The 21,085-nt window shown below is 39.0% G+C and overlaps 1 protein-coding gene across 2 annotated transcripts; it reads left to right on the top strand.

Annotated features, from left to right (window-relative positions):
- Positions 1 to 17,282: 17,282 nt before the first annotated feature.
- LOC147432058 (MND1-interacting protein 1-like) lies at positions 17,283 to 20,669 on the top strand. 2 transcript variants are annotated; one of them, XM_086491871.1, is made up of 3 exons: positions 17,283 to 17,438; positions 17,569 to 19,861; positions 20,015 to 20,669. In XM_086491871.1, exons 2-3 carry the CDS (start codon positions 17,600 to 17,602, stop codon positions 20,534 to 20,536), a joined length of 2,784 nt encoding a protein of 927 aa, XP_086347997.1. In that variant the 5' UTR covers positions 17,283 to 17,438; positions 17,569 to 17,599; the 3' UTR covers positions 20,537 to 20,669. The 2 variants fall into 2 exon arrangements, with proteins under 2 accessions (XP_086347997.1, XP_086347996.1); XM_086491870.1 differs by having other exon boundaries at positions 17,285 to 17,438; positions 17,598 to 19,861.
- Positions 20,670 to 21,085: the final 416 nt, after the last annotated feature.

Here is a 21,085-nt window from a genome sequence, read left to right as displayed (position 1 = left end):
CAACCATATCAGATTTCTGCAAATGCAGCTAACTAGAAAAATTCAAATGCCCAAAACATGCATGCCAAAGTTTTGCATCTGAAACAGCCTTCGAATCCACAATTTCATTTGCAAAATTCTATCCACACTTGCCATACAAAGTGAGCTTATACAGCCCACGACATAAAATGCTAGATATAACACTTTCATCACCAAAACTAAGATCATGTGTTGTACATCTGTCATCCACAATTTTTACTACAAGATCAAGTCTAACAAGTGCAGATATAGACAATAGATTCTTCTTGATCACAGGTACATACAATGCATCAGCAAGTGTGAAAGAACTGCCATTTTCAATAGTAAGCATAATCTTTCCAACTCCCTAAACTCGATAAGAGGCATTTTTGGCACAAGTAACTGAATTCCCATGAGGGAGAGACTGAAGAGAGGTTAACAAATCACGATGTGAGGTAATGTACCACTATCAAAATAGCACACATGTGAATCTGCAGGGACTGACATGCATGCATCATGGACAACATGATTATCGGTACAATCTACACTAAAAGCCCATTTTGAATCAACATCAGCATCACAGTCTCCTTTCACAGATTACTCAACAATAGCTACATTTGTAGTGGAACCAACATTTGCAATGGAACAACCCTCTTTCTTCTTAGCCTCTTTGGCCTTCAACTTAGGACACTACTTGATCAAGTGATCATTAGCTTTACAATAATGGCAATACATCTTATGTTTAGCCTTATCACCAAAATTCCAAGATGAATTGATGCCAGCAAAAGCATTAGGAATAGGTGATTTACCACTCCCAGAAGAACCGTGAGAAGTGGCTACATTGCTGTTACCACCTTTTCTTTGAGCAGCAATAAAGGCATGTTCAACTGCACATTGTCTAGTCTTGTTTTTTCTAGAAAGTGACTCTTGCAATAGCAATGTGCACAATGCATCAAACTTGACAACTTCAGGATTTCCTTGGGTCATAAGTCTCCAAGTACTAGCAAAAGTCTCATAAGAATCTGGCAAGGCATCAACAACAGTCTGCACAAGGGAACTGTCTGAAATGATTTCGCATGTAGAAATAAGTTGCTCATTGATATCCTTGACACCAGCAAGAAAAGTTTCCATATCATCTTCCTCATGCATAATCTTTGACTCCGGCTCTTTACGCATCAATGCAATTTTAGCCTCATGGCGACTTGCATAAAGACCAGCTAGAAAATCCCAAGCATGTTTTGCAAATTTTGATGAGCCAATGTGGGGAGTAATAGTGTGCTTCATAGACAACGCAATAAATGCATGAGCGTGTGTATCTTTTACATCCCAACGAGCTTTCTCAATCGTAGGCAAAACAGCTCTAATTGTAGCAATCCTTGCAGCAAGACCTGCAACATCCTCAACATCGCCTGTATCCTCAGAACCAGGACGTACATCAATGTCGTGCACAATGTTCCAAACACCCTTCGACACAAGAACGTGCTGCATCATATAAGCCCACATAGGATAATTGTCCCCATCCAATCTGTTTTTTAGCAGAGCAAACATGTTGAATACATCTATGGTGTTATCAGCCATGGTAAATGTTGCACCTGCTGTGAAAACTCCCAAAAAGAGGACAAAGAAAGCAGGAACAACACGTGCTATATAGCACAAACCGTAGAAGACTATCAGGGACCTATTATGCAAAAAACGGCACCGCCAAAAATTTTGCACAAAATGACAAAATAGTCTGCACAGTACTGTCTGTAGTGGAAATGGAGGCCGAAATGAGCCTGACTCAAAAATTTGAGCAGACTGAGCTCTTGAGCATGCCCAAAATAATTTTTGACCTGTGAACACTCCCCAAAGCTCACAAAAATTGGAGAAAGTAAGCAGGCGTGTGCTGGAGCTGCTGCCAACTAAGCAAGGACTATAAGGGTGAGAAATACATTCATCACCAACATCATGCAAAGTTACTCAAATGGTCAAAGAAACACATTTTCATTTTATTAAAAAGGTAAATGAATGCCTTATAGGCTCAAGTTTCCACCTACTTGGTTAAAAGTTATGCCTCTTAAGTAAGCATGGCTTCCTCTTATGGCGACACTTATTACTCATAGCATGAGTTTGGTTAGCTTGGAGAAATTTCCAACTATCAAGGCTCCTTAATTATGTGGATAATCTACCACCCAAAGGTAAGGAACTATGTATGTATATACATCAATTTAAATTTCTCTTTTGATGACTTTTACTAAAGTAATGAATGCAGCAAGATGATCCAATGGCCAAGATAAATGAATTGACATATTTGTATGACTCAGACACCAAGCAAGTATGTGGATATAAAAATGGTTTTAATGAAGCAATTTTTTTCCTTTAATTTTATTATGTTTTCATTAAAGTTCTAAATTATTTAAGATTTTCATGCAAGAAGACACGCTTGCACCAGAATATGTCCCTCAAGCCCCATGTAAACTAGGCATCTACTATGGAAAGGCGTGTAAGCTAAAAGTATGGAAACACACTTGTGATAGAATCTATCTCTCAAGCACCGAGTAGAATAGCTACACACTATGAAATGGTGTTGTTGCTCAAATGAGGATCCACAAGCATCAATCCCTGTTTTCCTTGAAATGACTTACAATCGAGGACAAATATGATGTAAGGGTAGGGTAAAGTCACCAAAATTGTATTTTGGTAAGAGCACCATCAATTTTTCATTTTTGGAATTCAATTTCTAACTTTCTGCATGTTTTAAGAAAATGAAAATAAAGTTTGATGCTTGAAACATTATGTATTTGATTTTTTATGTTGCTTACATTTGCGCGCACACACACACACACACACACACACACAGAAGGAGACAAAAATTTACTATTCCTCATCTCTTAATGTCCTTCTCATGGAATATTCCATGGTTTTTCAAAGTTTTACCTTTTTCTAAAATTGGGGGAACCTACTAGCATGATAGATGGAAATGCTCCTACTATAGTTGACACACAAGTTTTTGTGTGGCATCAATGATGAGAGAAAATATTGTGCTTAAACCCAAAGGGGCATTGTTATATTTAAAGCTATATTTAATGTGATGATGGCAATGTCTTAACTTGCAATATTTGAGAAGAAGACATAGTCTCGAATATGTTTCTTCGTATTTGAAGTGTCACAAAGTATACAAACTATGATACAAAAGAGTATGTGTACGATCTTCTAAACATTATTCTAAAAATAGAAGCACACCATATTACATAATATCAAGGATAAAATCTTTCGGCTAGTGCATCAAAAGTTATTTTAGGATGCTTTTGTTGTGCCATTTCTAGTAAGGCTTGTAAATTAGTAAAGACGAGCAAGGACTATAAGGATGAGAAATACATCCATCTCCAACGTCATGCCAAGTTACTCAAATGGTCACAAAAACACATTTTACATTTCACAAAAATATAAATGATTGGCTTATAGGCTCAAGTTGCCACCTATTTGGCTGAAAGTTATGCCTCTCAAAAGTGAGTCTATGGCTTCCTCTTATGGCAACACGTGTTACTCATAGCATGAGTCTGATTAGCTTGAGGACACTTCCAACTATAAAGGCTCCTTAAGTATGTGGATAAGCTACTAGCCAAAGATAAGCTACTAGCCAAAGATAAGGAACTATGTATGTATATACACCTATTCAAATTTCTCTTTTGATGACTTTTATTAAGTAATGAATTGCAACAAGATGATCCCCAATGACCAAGGTAAATGAATTGAAATGCTTATATGCATTGGACACCAAACAAAATATCGATGTAAAAGTGGTTTTAATGAAGCAACTTTTTTCGATTAATTTTGTGGTTTCTTCATTTAATTCTAAATTGTTTAAGATTTTCATGCAAGGAGATGACTTTGTCCCTTAAACACCACGTAAACTAGCCATCTACTATGGGAAGGTGTGTAAGCCAAAAGTATTGAAACACACTTGAGACTCTGACTCTCAAGCACCGAGTAGAGTAGCCACATACTACGAATTGGTGTTACCGTTTAAATGAGGATCCACAAGCACCACATCCCTATTTTCCTTATAATGACTTATAGTTGAGGACAAACATGATGTAAAGGTAAGGTAATGTCACCAAAATAGTAGTTTGGTAAAAACTCTATAAAATTTTCATTATTGGAATACAATTTCTAGCATCCTATAATGTTTTAAGAAAATTAAAATAAAGTTTGACGTTTAAAACATGATCTTCTCTTTCTAGGCTAGAGGGAGAAATGCTCCATAATGCTTAAATCACAAGGACAAATGTAATGGAAATGGTTATGTCAGAATCTAAATGAGCTATATATTTTTGGAACATTCAAAAGGCATTAAGAATGTATATCTATGTGATTGAAAGCTAATATTAGTTGAATGATTAATTGTATTTGATTTAAAGCTAAATTAAGTTGAATGATTAGTTGTATTTAATTTATGCTTACAATGAAATGCACAAAAAGTAATCATCAATGTAAATGTTGCAAAAAGAAATGAAGAAAAAGGTTTTTTTTTGTTTAAATTGTTCGCTTGAATGCTCTGCATTTATGTTTCAAATGTATATGCATACAAAAGGACACACACTTGTGGCAGCTACCTTCCAAGTACAGAGGAGACTTGGTACCTACTATAGAACGTTGTGCTACCTACAATAACTAGACATTCTTGTGATAGCCTTGCCTTCCAAGCATCAATTAGACTTATTATCTACTATAGAATAGTGTCAATATGCTAAGACAAATGCCAACAAACCTAGTTCACCTTCCCTTGTATATGTGTGTAGTCGAGGACGACTATGATTGCAAGGGAGAGGTAATGTCACCAAATTTAATTTTGGTCTAATTAAATGATTTATCTCTCTAGACTAGACCATTTCAAAGAGAGAAAATAAAAAGACTGAAAGGACCAAGATTACGAAGGTGGATATAAGGTGCATATTAGGCCTCAGGGTGCCAAAAGGGCGAAGAAACCTTTAAAGTTGCCAATGCAATTAGATTAAGGTGCATCTCAAAACCTTAGGGTGCTAGAAGGAGGATGCAACCTTTAAAACTACTAATGGAATCAAATATTCTTTTATGGGACTAAAATTAGGCCTTGAATGCTCTAAAAGTGTGCAGGAATGCAATAGCTAAAAGGGAGATGTGGGTTAGCTTGAATAAATCTTGAGGACCCCTTATTATCCATGCACACACACATCTTAAGGAGGAGTTGTGGGTCCTCAAAAGGAAAGTAGTGCTTAAAGAACTAAAGGAAAGGTCCATAACTAGTTAAATTGCCAGAAGGAGACCTAGTGAGACTATTTTATTATTATCTCACAATAGAGAACCAATCTTTAAAGACAACCTATCCATTGGATGAGAGACGGAGAGATATACAACTTTAATGTTGAACACTTTTTGAATAGAAGATCGAAAGAGGGAGAAAAATGCAAATTACTACTGCAGAGGAGGCTCATCATAGCTTGCAGAGCAAGGTTTTTTCCTCTCAAAAGGCTCATTCTCCTTTCTCTCCCACAAAGATCTCCATATCTACTATGCTTTGCTATGGATCTCTTTGACCTCTTCGCCTCTATGGTATCACTTTCATGCTTTAATCATGTTTACTAGTTTTTGTAGTAGCATCTTTGCTCACCCTCTTTGAAGAAGAGGATGAAGATTTGTCATGCATGAAACTCTATAAGTAAAGGTCTTCTAAAGAGAAGCATGCACATGTATTTGAAGTCTTTTGTGTGTTTTTGTGATGCTTCTATGGGAGGAAGAATATGGAAGAAGATTACGCTTAGTAAAAGAGCTAATAATGTAAAATGGGTAGTAAAAGGTATTCTAGGTCTTGAGAGTTCCAGAAGTTGAATGCATTTTATAGAAGTGTCAATGGAATTTGATAAGGATTCAATCAAGATTTCACAAGACAAAAACAAGATATTCACGAGTCTAGAAGAGTTCGAAACGCATCCCAAACCCTCTCAAAGTGGATCGGATGGCTAACCAAAAGGTGGGAATGGGAACCAAAGTGTTATAATACACACATGCAAACCTAAAGTTATGTGGAGATAAGGGATATGGTCTGCAAGCCTCCCATGCAAGAGAGAAGTTAAAAGGAGTCTTTCTAAAAATAGAAAACTATTTCTAAAGGACCTAGTATGAGTATTTTTCAAATAACTCCAAAAATAATTCATTTCTGGAAAAATGGACAAGTAGTCTTCTTGGAAATGGCAAGATGAACAACTTTTAAGTTCAGAGTTTTTCGATTTGAGGATTGCAAAATGGAGATTCTTTTGTTTTTCTACAGAGATGACACTTGAGAGCAGAGGGGTCCTTTCTGTCTTCCTAGCTCTTGAAGCTCTAGGCAATCTTCAATATAATGAAAATTTTCCATGCTCTTCTCAAGGCTCATCTCTTCTCTCCCTCTTTTGCACAAGTCTCCATGGCTAAGTATACTACTTATGCTGAGATTAACAATGAAACAAGTTATTACTTCTTAATGCTTATGTATTCCTCTTTTCCAACCTGAGTTCTTACTTAATCTCCGTAGATATTATCATTCGTGAGGTTTTTAAGGCTTTGAGATTGAGTCCTACAAGTCAATTGCAGATCAAGTCTATTCACAAGATGTTATCAAATTCTAGAGTCTCCATCTCTCTAATTTAATTAACGAGAAGTGTGTTTAGTATTGCAAGTAATCAAATGCTCTTTGACTGAAGAGAATAGTTAATACAAAGTCCTTTTGGAAGGGGTTCAGCTCCAAAAAGTCCAACCATCAACTAGTATCAAATTCTCTCTCTCTCTCTCTCTCTCTCTCCCGCATGCGGCACGTGCACACACACACACACATGGTGTTTCAATTCATGTGTGAATGATTGATTGAATCTTGATGAAATTATGCATGTTTTTGCAAGTATTATGCCACATCATGCTTAGTTATACACAAAAGTATTCATCTACAAATTAATCTCCAATGTTTTTGCTCTTATATTGCCAATACTCTGACATTGGTACCAAAGAAATTCCAAGTTATTCTTTCTTTTTGAAGAAATAATAATTCTTGGATTGAGCATGAAAGGTTGAGCCTGTTAAGTAGCCATAATAAGGGAGTTCAAGGATCTGAAGGGAAGCAAAAGAGTGGAGTCTGATACACGAGAGAGAGAGAGAGAGAGAGAGAGAGAGAGAGAGCACATGACACACATATATGGTGAGGGAGAGCTAGCCCTTTTCTTCATAGTAGCACACAATAGCACATCAGTTTGTGTGTGCCTCATAAATTGCATATATATACGATTAAAGATTACCGGATATAAGTTAGTGATGGGCGACGTGCGCCCAACCTACATGGTCAGCAACCCAACATTCTCCAACTTGATGGCCAATGTGGGAGGGCACAAGTCTATACAATTAGTGCATCTTCACTAGACGCCCATCGATTGAAAATAGTGTTAAAACTGATTGTTGGGGAGATTCTTAGTGAGTGCATCCATTGCGTTCTGTGATTTATGTATCTTCACCAAGTCAAGCTTCTTATTTGCCAAAAAATCGCGACTAAAGTGATAACACACATCAATGGATTTTGTCCTTGCATGAAACGCCAAATCCTTAGCAAAGGCAATAGCACTTTGTTTGTCATAGTGAAGAGCTAGTATCTTGTATTCTAGTCCAAGATCTCTCGACGAGTAAGCCATACAACTTCTTTGCAGGCTTCACTCAAAAGCGATAAACTCTATATTTGTTGTAAGAACCTGAATTAAACACATGCTCATCACCATCCAACCATACTATATATAGACCCTTGGCCGCCCTAACTGTATATAGACCTCGTATTGCATGTGTGTCTTGACCTTACCCTTGGCCTGGCATTACTCCCCCTTGGACAAGCGTTTTTGTCCTCGACAAAAAAAGAGGTAATATCTTCTTAAGAACACTAATGTTTTTCACAGTGGCACATCTCACGGGTCCAACTGTGCATTTGATTGATACACAGTCTAGTAGGAGGTTCAATGAAACCAAGAAGAACATCTGATTGCCTACATTGTTGTCCCTTTGCAAATGTTTGTGTAAACAACTTATATCCAAAATACTGCGTAGACTTGATCGTCATAACTCACTTGAGTATTTTAAATGAGTTACCACAAATAAGAGGTGACTAAATGAATTATCAGTTTTCAAATTTATTGAAGTTGCTGGAACATGTAAGAATACCTTTTCTCAGTTTTCTATGAAAGTGACTTGCCAACATATTTCATCAGTAAGTCCTTGACTTGTTTTCATTCCTCATCATTACTACACAACCCAACCATTACTACACAACCCAACCATAACTGGTAATTGAGGTTGAAAACCTAATATAAACATGAAGGGACTAAACCTAGCCATAACATGCTTTGCATCATGATAAGCAAACTCCAAATTAGAGAGGTAATCTTTCCAATTGGATTTCTTCTCGCTAATGTACGCTCTTAGCATATTCTATACCACTAGATTAACAATTGCAAGCTGCCATCCGTCTATAGATGATGATTGGCAGTATTGAGTTTTGTTTCCCAACTGTTTACAGAGACGCTTCAAGAAATGATTGGTAAACATGGGTTCACTATTACTCACAAAATTGCGGTGTACTCTACACAATGGTGAAAAAACAACTTAGTTAAAAATTGGACTTGACTTGAATAATATTACAAAATTTAGGCAATCTATCTACAAACACCCATACTAAGCCATGACCTTGTATGGTGTACCCACAATAAATCTCATACAAATAATGCACTTGTGGTGCAAAATGCTTCATAAGCTATCAATTCATAAATTTGCATGTTGCTCCAAATATGCATTTGCTAAACACTAGGGTCCATAACACCATGTGTGCATGCATTTAGCAAAAACTTCTTCAAACCTATTATTTCATGACTATAGTTGCCAATGCTTATGGAAGATGTTATGCTCATAGCACACATGGAAGAGCACGGAATAAAATGTGTAAATAGCTCTACAAAAGGAAACAAAGTACTTCTCACTGCAATTACTTGAAAGCCTTGCTAAAAAAATTTGGACCATAGTAGAATGTGAAAATGAATCACATATGGGTACAAACAAATGAAACATTTTCATTATCAGAACATAGTATGTCTATTTGCATAAACGACCATCCATTAATGTTGTTCAATAGTACTTGTAACCTTAACAAGTCTTACTTGGTATCCAACAATTTTTGGCCACTGGAATTGTTCCTGATACTATGTGCTCAAACGATCTAATAAATGGATTTGACTAGCACCTAGGGACTCTGCTATGGCACATAATTACAAAAATGACACCAATGTTAGTCCCAAGGACTCATATTCTCCACATGTGGAATATGTCTTGTATAATGATGTCAAGAAACATGACATTCATGAAGTACGAGATGTAATTGTGTGTGGAGTTAACTGGAAACACTCAGCGACATGAGTGATAGGAACCCTCATAACTCTTTCTCCACACCAACTAAACCAAAATCCATGAGTTCCTAGACCATGGTGCACACCTTATGACTAACAACATGTGCCAAACAAAACCCTACCATGTAGGCCTACAACCGTTCCAATAAGGAGCAAACCCTTGATTGTATCTGAATAAACAATTAAGAGAGAAAGTAATAGGTTGTAGAAATGGTACCTAATACACTACTTTCCCAAAATCCTTTACTCCTGCATGACCTTGTCATGTGTTTGAAGAGTTAAGTGAATGAAAGCATTGCATCATATCCATCCTACTTGTTGAGCTCAACCAAAGCATACTTAGAAAAGGAATAAAACCAAAGTGTATGCTTACTATGAGGTGAAAATTACAATATACTTACCTGGAGTTCAAGCGTAATTTTCAAACCTCGAAGGTACATTACCCAAATTCCAGCCTCAAAAGGCCCAGTATTCCTTTGACCTGCTAAACACTAAAAGTAGAGATTACTGGATAACCTTGGGTGGTGCCTTGGCAATCAAAACCCCTTGGTTAGATTCTGCAAAGAAACTTCTTAAACTATCAGTTAACTAAGACCAACATAGGCTACCGTGCTACCAATAGTGCTTGTAAGAAACTTGGTAAAGCAAACTTAGCTACTACCCCTTTGTAGTTGAGAGATTCTTTCCATGAAAGTAGAAGTGTGGAGAGGATAATCAACGAACAGTAACACTTATGGAGTAATTTGTCATTAGTTGGGTCATATCCCTAAAAATATCACTCCTATAGACACACTTAGTGCTACAAACTAAGCAAGAGATCCTCTGAAGTTGGAATCTTATTCACAACTAGATCTTTGAAACCATTATATTTTCCCATTGAAAGAAGAGAAAAGTTTCCTAAACCAAAAAGATGGTAGTTATACTAGATATTCTTTGGTTTTTAAAACAAGAGATTACTTGCATTAAGGCTCAGTAGATTCGTGATACCCCATGAATTAGTTTCTTGATAGCGAGGCCATGCCTACCTGCTATAGATGAAAATCATCATCTATGGTACATGCACTAACCAATGATATAGAGTGCCCACCACTGTAGTCATATGTAATGAGCACAAGAAAATATACTAGCCTTGATTGTTATTAAGTAGAAGGCTATAGCTATGGGTAACCCTTACAACAACATCAACAAAAGAAACATCAATAAAAGTCATTGGATACCTTGTCTTAAAAAAGTGAGCAAATTTAGTGCTTGTGGAGACCACGTCGAGTTGAATGCACCATGATGAGTAAGCGGATAATGATGTCCTTGATAGAGTAGCTAGTGTTACAGTGGAAGCATAAAAAATGGTTGAGTGGACTTAATTCCACCTTGTTGGTATGCTATACATGCAAGTGCGAGAAATACATTGATAAGCCCCTAGCTACCATGGAGGACTCAATAGTTTGAACCGATACTATAAGTGCCTTGCACAATCTATACTGACATGGATACATCACAATTCGATGTTGCCATATGTAGAATGTGAGCTTATATCCTTAAATTTCCAATGCCTCAAACCTGTATGGCATTGCCCTTGATTTTAAGTCAATGAGCAGTTCTTCGGCAAGGGATAGAAGCCTTACTTCTTGTGATGGCCTTCAAAGCAATCTTCTTTGAAAAGTTGAAGATCTTTTCCAATTTAAATGCCAACCTGGTCAAGAAAACTTGAAATTTGCCAACCTGGTCATCCGTCCTGTGCAAGATGTCTAAAAATCAAGCAAGCATGTGTTCACTTGAGAATAGTTTTCGGATGAATTCGACAATCCTTGTAATATATTAGTAAATATAACTCAAATTTGATAAGATTTGGATTTTGCTCATAGCCGTAGTTTTGGAAGTATCTATGGTTGAATCTGACTCACAGTCATGGATTTTGATATACAAACTCAACCAAGATACTGTGTGATCCCTTGGCCTGAGACACAATAGCATGGATTGGATAACCGATCCGATACCCTTGCAAATCCCCCCAAGTCTATATGCTAATAATACATCTCAAACATTGGAAAGTAATATGCTATGGTCTGAAAATATGCTATGGTCTGAAAATAGGAAGCCTTGCTTTAGATAGTGACATCACAAGAAGAAGACTATATACTCTAAATAACAACATTGAGCCTTCCTTAGTGAGCAAAATATCACCTTGGTGTTTAATTGAGATTGACAGCTGCATAATTTGATAAAATAAATACTAAAACAAAAAAGTTGTGCATATCGATTTGGTGACACCTTGTGGATATCATCTCGTAGACATCATCACATAGATTGACCAGTTGATATTAGAGCCGTGATAAGAATCTTTGGCCAAAGTTTGTTAAAAACCTTGGCATGGCCCAACCTTGCTTGGCTGGTACGCCCTTGACAAGCCATACTAATATCAGAATTTGATAGCAATATTTCTGCCACAAGCCTTGCTTAATTGACTCAAGAAATTGTTCTTTTTTTTAATGATTCGTCTAAAATTTGTTGCTTATGGTAGTTTTCACAAGCATTGCTTGTGCCTTGATGGCTTGAATAGCACAAACATGGAAAAACTTCCATGGCATTGGGCATGTCCATTGCATGTCATAGCCACTCAGCATGTTCTTGAAGAATTTCTCAAAAAAATCAAGATCTATTGTGTACCTCATTAATTGCTCATGTTGACTTGCCTTGCCAACTGCATTGTCTCTCAACTTGCCTTACTAGTTGCATGGCCTATGTGTTCAAGCTTCTATGGCCATAATCTACCTCTACAACTTGAGCTGTGATCCACTGTTATTATGCCTTTGCATGATACAACTTAGAATAAGCTCCATTTTCAAGATTAGGTTTTGGCTTGCTTCAATGGGACAAGATGTTGCTTAGGTGCCTAGCTTTGTCGTGTGAATGTCAAACTTTGAAAGCCTATGCAATGCATAAGCTTTTACACGAATTTTGTCTTGCTCGACATGATGTTGCTCTTTGGAAAGGGGATGGCCCCCTTGAAACCGTTATGTACTTCTTGTTATGAATGGTGGGAAATCAAGGTACTTGACACCCATTGCCATTTCCTGCCCCTTGACCTTGTCCTCGGTCCTCCCAGACTTTGGATTTCCTTTGTGCAGCTGCGTAATGTGATTGGCCCCTTGGGTTGCCCCTTGGGCAACCTTAGGCACCCAAATAATTCAAATACTGAAATAATGGCAATCTAGGCAATGGGAGACAATGAACAAAGAAGAGATATCTACTCGTAGTGCACCTTGTAGGTCTGTGTTAATGATGGCCATGAAATGAAAATCTCCCAGTAGCCCCACGCGCACGCTACAATCCCAACCTCGTTCGATTTTGTGCAGATTGACTCATTGATGCCTATGTGTAGAGAATTCTCATATGACTTCTCAACTATAAGGAAGTCAGCCATAGCTACAGGTTGAGAGAGAGAGAGAGAGAGAGAGAGAGAGGCACATGAAAATCTCATGCATGCAAAGCCATGACCTCCCATCCTTCCCTAAGCTCCAATACCACTGTAAGTACCTAGGGATAACCTCTCATCACTACCTAACCATACTATATATAGGCCCTTGGCCCTAGCTATATATAGATCCCCGTACTACATGTGTGCCCTGACCCTACCCTTGGACTAACATCTGTAGTGGAAATTGATGTAGAGTCTTGAAGAACGGATCTCCAAGAAATAGTAGAACTAGTAAAAGTGTAGATCCAACCATTTGTTGATTAATCACTATCAACATATCCCTTGATGGATAACTCTCCGTGACCATGTCATAGCTATCTATCTGTTGTGCCACTCAAGTATCTAAGGATCGCTTTGACAACGTCCCAATGCTTCTTTCTAGGATTGGAGATATACCTGCTAACAACTTGCACTGCATACACAATGTCAGGTTTTGTAGTAGCCACCATGGCATACATGAGGCTACCACAAACTGAAGCATAACGAACCTTAGCCATTGTGGATTATTCCTCAATAGATTTAGAATGATCGTTTTTTATGTGGAACGTGACAAACATTGTGAATGAAAAATGTGATGCCATTCAACAAGACCATAGTAATGTCACCAATGCCAACTATGTCACAAGCATAACTGTCACCCAATGTGATGGAGCCAACATTGTGTTCATAATGAGTAAGCCACTCCTTGTGTGGGGTCACATGAAGAGATGCACCTGAATATAGGATCCACATATATGACACTTCACCATTGACTAATTATTCGACTAGCAATGAACTATGTAAACATATTGTCACTTGTGTATCATAGAACACATCCGTAGACTATGTCAACACATTAATGTCCTACACATCATCACAATCAGTGACCAGATTGATCTTTTGGATATTCACTATGATTTTACTATTTTCCTCTTTCACCTCATTGTCACTACTTTTGCTTTTGCCTTTCTCACATTTTTGTGCATGACAATCTTTCTTTGTATGACCATACTTCTCACAAAAATGACATTGAATGTCCTTTTTATTAGCAAGACTTCGATCTATCACGAGATGTATCTCTCTTGCCATCATTGCCAAATTCATGTTGCCAAGAACGACCTTTCCTTTTTTTGCTTTCTTTTTGCACATAGTGAGCTTTGCCATGATACGAGCTACCCATAGTCTTACAATGCACTTCTCCTGAAAGAAGAGAACAAGTGATATCATTGTACACTTGCGTATCATTTGGTGCAAAATTACTAACAAAAGTACAAAATGTATCCCACGATGGTGGCAATGAGCAAAGCAAGTGAATATCTCATCATCTATCTTCATCTGTTGAGCACAAATCGGGGCAAACAATGAGTCAAACTCATTGATATGGCTAGCAACACTAGCTGACTCTTTCATACAAAGATTATACAGCTTTCACACCAAGAACACCTTGTTTCTATAACACTCCTATAGCATAGCTTTTCTCATATGTGTTGCATAACGTCACCATACTTGATGCGTCATAGCACATGTTGCATAACTTCAACTGTTTTGATGCACCATAGCACATGTTGCATAATTTCAAAAATGCTTGATTCCCATTGAAACCGAGTCATGTTTATCTCCTTAGTCCTCATAGCATATGAATTAAAAAAATTTGCTTCTTTTGTACTAAGACATCCTGAATCTGCACTTTCCACAATGCAAAGTTTGTCCCATCAAACTTCTTAATGTTATAAACATCCATATCCTTAGAATTCGGCATAAGAGCAAGATTTCTAACACAAAATTTTGACTTTTTTTGACAGAGTCCTGTTTGAATTTGGGAGAAAATCTCAACCAAAATGAAGGTCAAAGTGCAATACACATGGACCAAAAATGCATAGAAATTCTCTTTAAGCAATAGGTATAAACTGGAGAATAACAAATTTTCAATGCCCACTATTAGATTGACAAATGACTGCCAACACGGCATCAGAGCACTTAGTCCTCTCTATACATGGCCTGTGGTAAGGATACGATATGAGGATCTCCAAGAACTTAATCCACCTTGCATTGGGTAACCGGCACCCAGTGTTCTGCTTCAAGAAACCTCATGCACAACCTTCATAAAAGACTAAGCAATGACACGACTATATTCAAGCCTTAGAAATTACTATTTTTTGAGACCGAGTCTTAGAAATGGTTGGGACTGCCATACTAGCCAAGATGGCCCCACAATGCGTACAAAGGTAGTATTAGCAACATACATATGATAATCTTTGCAATAAGCATGATATGTTCTCAAATAAGCGCCAGTCACAGTGCAACCAATAACTGTAACTCTCACCAAAAATGCAATCCAAGAGTGGATCATAAGCTGGTCAACACCTCCTACCTTCCCTCAATGATAGAGCTAACCAAAGTGTCAAACACCGATGGCATATCACTGATAGTTGTCAAGGAAAATGCTCTCCAACAATTGTACCTGTATCCAACTACCTGCAAGTGGGCAAGTAGCACCTGTACCTGTAACATGTTGGGTCATAGACATCAACCACACTACACTCACATAGAGCACATATAACCCACATAAGGATACATTGAGCCAATGCTCAAAACACCTGTGTTGTGTCTCAATCTGTGTTCACAAAACCTAGGTTTAGTGTGTGGGAATATTGATGCCATGCACATTGTTGCAATAAATGTGATCAAAATTAGGTCAAATGGACATTACCGTTGCATCTCAACCGTGCCAAAATCCCTGAAATGGCTCATGGGTTGCATAGATCTAAGTCCTAATGAGGAAATTATGGCCCAAAATGCATTTTTTAGGCCGAAAAATGCACCTACAAAAACTTTTTTTTGCTAATTTGCCACACTGTGGATTGAATAATCATAGCAAAATGGCCCCAAATCTCAGCAAAATCATCTCCCAAATGCGCTAAAAATGCATTTTTCAGGCCAAAAAGTGCACCTGCAAAAACTTGTTTGCCACACTGTGGGTTGAATAATCATAGCAAAATGGCCCCAAACTCAACAAAATCATCTCTCAAATGCGCTAAACACAAGTTGAAGACCTCAGCTCCACAATCCCATACATGGCTGCATTTTTTTTGCTCTAAATCTTATTGTAAGCATAGGCCAATGCACTCCAAATCCTATTGTAAGCATACACCAATTCAAAAAACATCGCTTTGGCTAAATACTCTCCTCCGTAAACACTCAAGAACGGCTGCAAAACAACTCCAAGTAGTGCACGCATCACTCACGACGAGGAAACTCTCTCGTTCAGTAACCAATTGCTCTGATATACTAGAATGAAGGGAAGCGAAAGGGTGGAGTCAGATACGTGAGAGAGAGAGAGAGAGAGAGAGAGAGAGAGAGAGAGAGAATTCTGTGTGTGGCTCATACATTGTATATCTATACAATTAAAGGTTAACGATCATAAGTTAGTGATGGGCGGCAAGTGCGCGACCTACATGGTCAACAAGCCAATAAGATCTAGTAACCCGTACATTGTAGACGCTTAAACATCCCCATAGCTATAGTCTTAATTGTGGACCCTATAGGGGAATAAAATTAGGAGAAATAGCCTACCACCATAGCTTGAACATAATCAAAATAAGAGATTCATAACATAAATCACATAATCTTAATTAGAAACTTAGAAGGGAGAGAATAAGAGAGACGACATAGTATTGAGGGTCAAAATGATAGACACCCCCCTACCTCCAATAGGGATTTTTGTATTATGAAAGCTTACAACAAAGATAAATACAATCATGACACATTATCATACCAGTAAGGTGGCCTTTTCCTCTTGTAAACATCATGGTCTTCTTTGATAAAGCCAATAATTAGGGCCGATACTTATAATAATAAAGAATCCACACTTACCTCCTCTACCTTGGACCAATGATCCTTTCTGAATTTTCCAGATCAATTGCAAAAGCATATGTGAAAGCCATATTCATCTCAATAGCCAATGGAAATCAACTCTTGGTGAGATTAGGCACGTCTCATTGTACTAAGAATGAATGAAGAATCATTGGCAAGCCTTAAATTTGACTAGCCCACACTAATTGTGCCACAGGAAAGTCATCACCTAAGTGTATGCATCCATGTCTACTACCATCATAAGTAGAGAAGCACTCTCAATGAGGCATAGAAAGAATGCACATGAGTCCACCTTCTAATCTTGGGTAAATGAGCAATATTTGCTCATGAAGAAGCATGCAGACCGTAATGAGGAGGCAACTAAGACATCCCATCATCATCAATGACTGCATAAATTTCCCGCTTTACCCTTATCCTCATCCTTGCTTCTTCTTGTATTCTTTCCACTTAATTTTTTTCATTATATGCCCTTTCTCCAATAATAGCACTCCTGCTCTCTCTTGTTGCTAGACTTATTACTCGTCATTTGGATCAAAATGGACTTTTAGTCTTTTAGGCGACAAAGCAGACAGACTCGTCCGTTCGAGCGCAGAGAGAGAGAGAGAGAGAGAGAGAGAGAGAGACGCACACACAAACACACACACGCGGCAGCGTCAGCTCGTCCGGACGCCAGATGCTTTTGGTACCTGCAGGTAAGCGATCTCTCCTTCGCTTTGCCATTTCATGATCTGGGAGATCTGCTCCTTGCTTGCGTGCGTGCTCGCTCTTGAATTGGACTTAGTCCTTGCTGTCTCCAACGTCATCTATTGAGCTGATTGCCAGGTTTTGCATCGTCTTCGTGTGATCAACAGCCATGCGAAGTGGTTTTTTGAATGCCTCTCCTCCATCTGAGGCGTCGATTCCCAGCTCCTCTGTTGTGTCGGAGAAAGGCATCCGTAACAAGCGGAAGTTACGAACAGATAACATTCATGCAACTGCACCACAAACACTCGATTGTGGAATTGAGGATGGTAATGGTGAATGCTGCAGCAGCTGGACAACCAGTTCATCTTGCTCGCTAAACTTGTCAGAAGCTAGCCCTTGTATACCAGATGGGGCATCTTGCTGCAGTATTGGTGGCTACAACACACCTCAGTCTTACGTGAGACCTCGTCTTGATGTTGTCAACATGCCATCTCCTTCTGCCACACCTGGTGTTATGGCCTCATGCTTTTACCATGGATGCTGCAACGAGCATGCTGAGCTTGCTGACTTGCAAGAGCCTGATTGGGATGGAAATTCTGAGGCGAAGCTAGAGAATATCCTAATTAACATGCTTGATGCACTTTATAAAGATGCAGTTGCAAAGATTGTGTTTTTAGGCCACAGTGAAAAGGATGCCTTGAATGCAGTGCTGAAGAATGGCAGATGGAATGGAAAAGATGCTCTTACCAGTGTTGTTGATAGCTCAGTGGCCTGGCTGCAAAGTGGAGAAGCCAGACAAGGGATACTGGATTTTACAAATCTGAAAGACATGGAGAGGCATGTGCTGGCAGAGATGATTTGCTTGCTTAGAAAGGTCCGTCCCTTTCTAAGTAAGGGCGAGGCCATGTGGTGCTTGCTTGTTTGTGACATGAACTTACTCCTTGCCTGTGCTATGGAGGATGATGTAGTGTCACATCCCATATCTTTGACCTCGAAAATATCCTCCTTGCAAAATGTTGGTAACAGTGCTGTTCCTCTACCACAACAGACTCCCCATCTTTCCCCGGCTGTTGTGCAGCTCACAATTGGGGGAGCATGCAAACAACCTCCAAGTGGCTTAGACAATCTCTCCAGTGATACTAAGTCAGCCTTCTCAACTCCAAATTTCTCTTCCTCACCAGTTGGGAAAGTTGCAGTCGCAAACCGACAAACAAACATTGCCACATCTTCAAAGAATGTGCATCCACCTCCTGTTAGACCTTGCAGTAGTCCAGCTCAGGAGTTGAAAGCTGAGGCTTTAAATACTTTGAACTCGCATAAAGTGGTAGCAGCCGAGGTGGAAGTACAAGAGCAGCCAAGACGGGTATCAGATACCTGTAAATGTGCAAGTGGTGATGACACTTGTACTGATTGTCCTTGTTCGTCTACAGGTAGTCTTAATGCAAATATGAATCTGGCAGACATGTGTGCAGTTCTCACGAGGGAGAAACATGTGTTGAAGATATTGAGGAACCACTGCCTCGCTCAGACTTTCCAAGCTGCATTTGAAACTGCTCCACTGAAGCAAGAAGCACAACATTGCCCTGATTCTAGTCCTATCAAGCTTAAATGCAAGGATAGTTGTGCTTCTGATATGGAAGGCAAGAAGGCAGACCATCAGGCATGCCTGGCAAAAACTGGGCTGCCTGGATTCTCGAATGATACCAGGCCAGGTGCTGTTGGAGATAACATGAATAGGTCCTCAGTGCTTGAGAGAGAGCTGTGCTTGGCTACAAACCTTCCTACTTCCTCTGAAATTTCAAGTAGCTTGCAAGGTGTGAGTTGTAAGGTATCTACAAGTAGTACTTCATGCCATGCATGCTTATGTGATCAGACATTAGGGCGCAATGCGGCAGATGGGGAGCATAGGAAAACAGAAATGCTGTTGCACTTAATTGATCGCATAAAATGCCTCGAGTCTCAGTTGCAAGAATGGTCTGACTGGGCTCAGCAAAAGGTTATGCAAGCTGCTCAAAGGTTAAGGAAAGATAGTTCAGAGCTAAAAGCTTTAAGGTTAGAGAGAGATGAATATGCTCGTCTTAAAAAAGAAAAGCAAACCTTAGAAGAGAGCACTATGAAAAAATTGTCAGAGATGGAAAATGCTTTACGCAAAGCCCTAAATCAAGTGGATAGAGCGAATACAGCAGCACGCAGGTTGAAAGTTGAGAATGCAGAGGTCCGAGCAGAGATGGAAGCTGCCAAATTGACAGCTGCCGAGTACGTCTCTACTTGTCAAGAGGTTGCAAAGAAAGAGATAAAATCTGTAAAGAAAGCCCAGGTTTGGGAGAAGCAGAAGTCGAAACTTCAAGATGAGCTGATTGAGGAGAAACGGCAGCTCACAGCTGTTCATCAACGGTTATCCCAGGCCAAAGAGCAGCACCAACAAGCAGAGGTAAGTTTCTTTGTCTGTTGTAGCTATCAGGAGCCCAAAAGCATTGTCAAGTGCAAAAGTTCCAGATTTTTGTTGACAGGAGGGGGAATGGAGGGTTATTTTGCAGGTCATCATGTGTCTTTTTGACTGCTCTTTTGTTGGTTTTGTCTACAGGTCAGGTGTAGACAAGAGAAGAAAGCTAAGGAGGAAGCATTAGCTCTTGTAGAATTTGAAAAAAGAGCCAAAGAGCAAGCAGAGGTAGCTTTTAAGAGGCAAGAAGAGTCCCTGCAGAGGAAAGCTGAGGCTGAATCTCAATGTCATCGTGAGGAAGTCCGAAGGCTTCAATCTGAAATTTCTCACTTGAAGACATCCCTGGGATTGCAACCAGCGTTGACTTGGTCACATTCACGACCAGACATTTCACATAACTGCAGCGCTGAAAGCTACAAACAGATTAATGCACGATTGTTGGCAGAGATAGTCAGCCTTCAGAACTCGCAAAGGGAAATTCCACGTGACCGTGAATGTGTAATGTGTATGAACGAGGAGAGGTCCATTGTGTTTCTTCCTTGTGCGCACCAGGTTATATGCATTGAATGCAATCAACTCCATGTGAAACATGGACGTAAAGATTGCCCATCTTGTAGAACCCCCATTCAGCAACGAATTCGAGTTTACGGTGTAAATTCGACTTAAAGAGACTTGTTGTGTGTAAATAACCTCCGCCTAAGGATGAGGCGGCCGGATCTGATCTTCCATAGAAGATACAGTGTTGACTTTTCAATGGGTCATTTTTGCTGTAGTTGTTTAATGGTCTGGTTTGCAATGATCTCTTTGTGATCGGTGAAAAATCCTGTGTGTTTGGGTGTTTTTAGTTTATTTTATGTAAAGTGAAACGCTACCACTTTATGAAAATTTTAGTGGAAAGGTAGCATCAACACTCCTTTGTGTCGAACTTTTTGTCAATTAGGCAGTGTTTTAATTGCAGGCCATGAGCCCTCTTGTTTTCAGTGCAGGCCTTTATATATTTTCTTGAACAGTAAGGCCCCATGAATCGTAATACCTCTCCCCCTTTTTTATTGCCTTTTGATTTATGAAAGATACAGAGGCCGAGCTTCTTTTGTAAATGAATCGTTGTTTCCTGTAACTACAGGAGCAGCAAATCTTGTTACATTGGTTGTGATGAAGTCCTGAGTGCATAAAAAGCTCTAGAGGTGCCTTTGTGATAAATAGAATGGTATTGCA

Source organism: Adiantum capillus-veneris, chromosome 20, assembly GCF_014529385.1.
Source record: "Adiantum capillus-veneris isolate H3 chromosome 20, ASM1452938v2, whole genome shotgun sequence".
NCBI classification, from domain to species: domain Eukaryota; kingdom Viridiplantae; phylum Streptophyta; class Polypodiopsida; order Polypodiales; family Pteridaceae; genus Adiantum; species Adiantum capillus-veneris.
The sequence above is the reverse complement of the archived record's forward strand: the minus strand, read 5'-3'. Positions and strand labels throughout refer to the sequence as shown.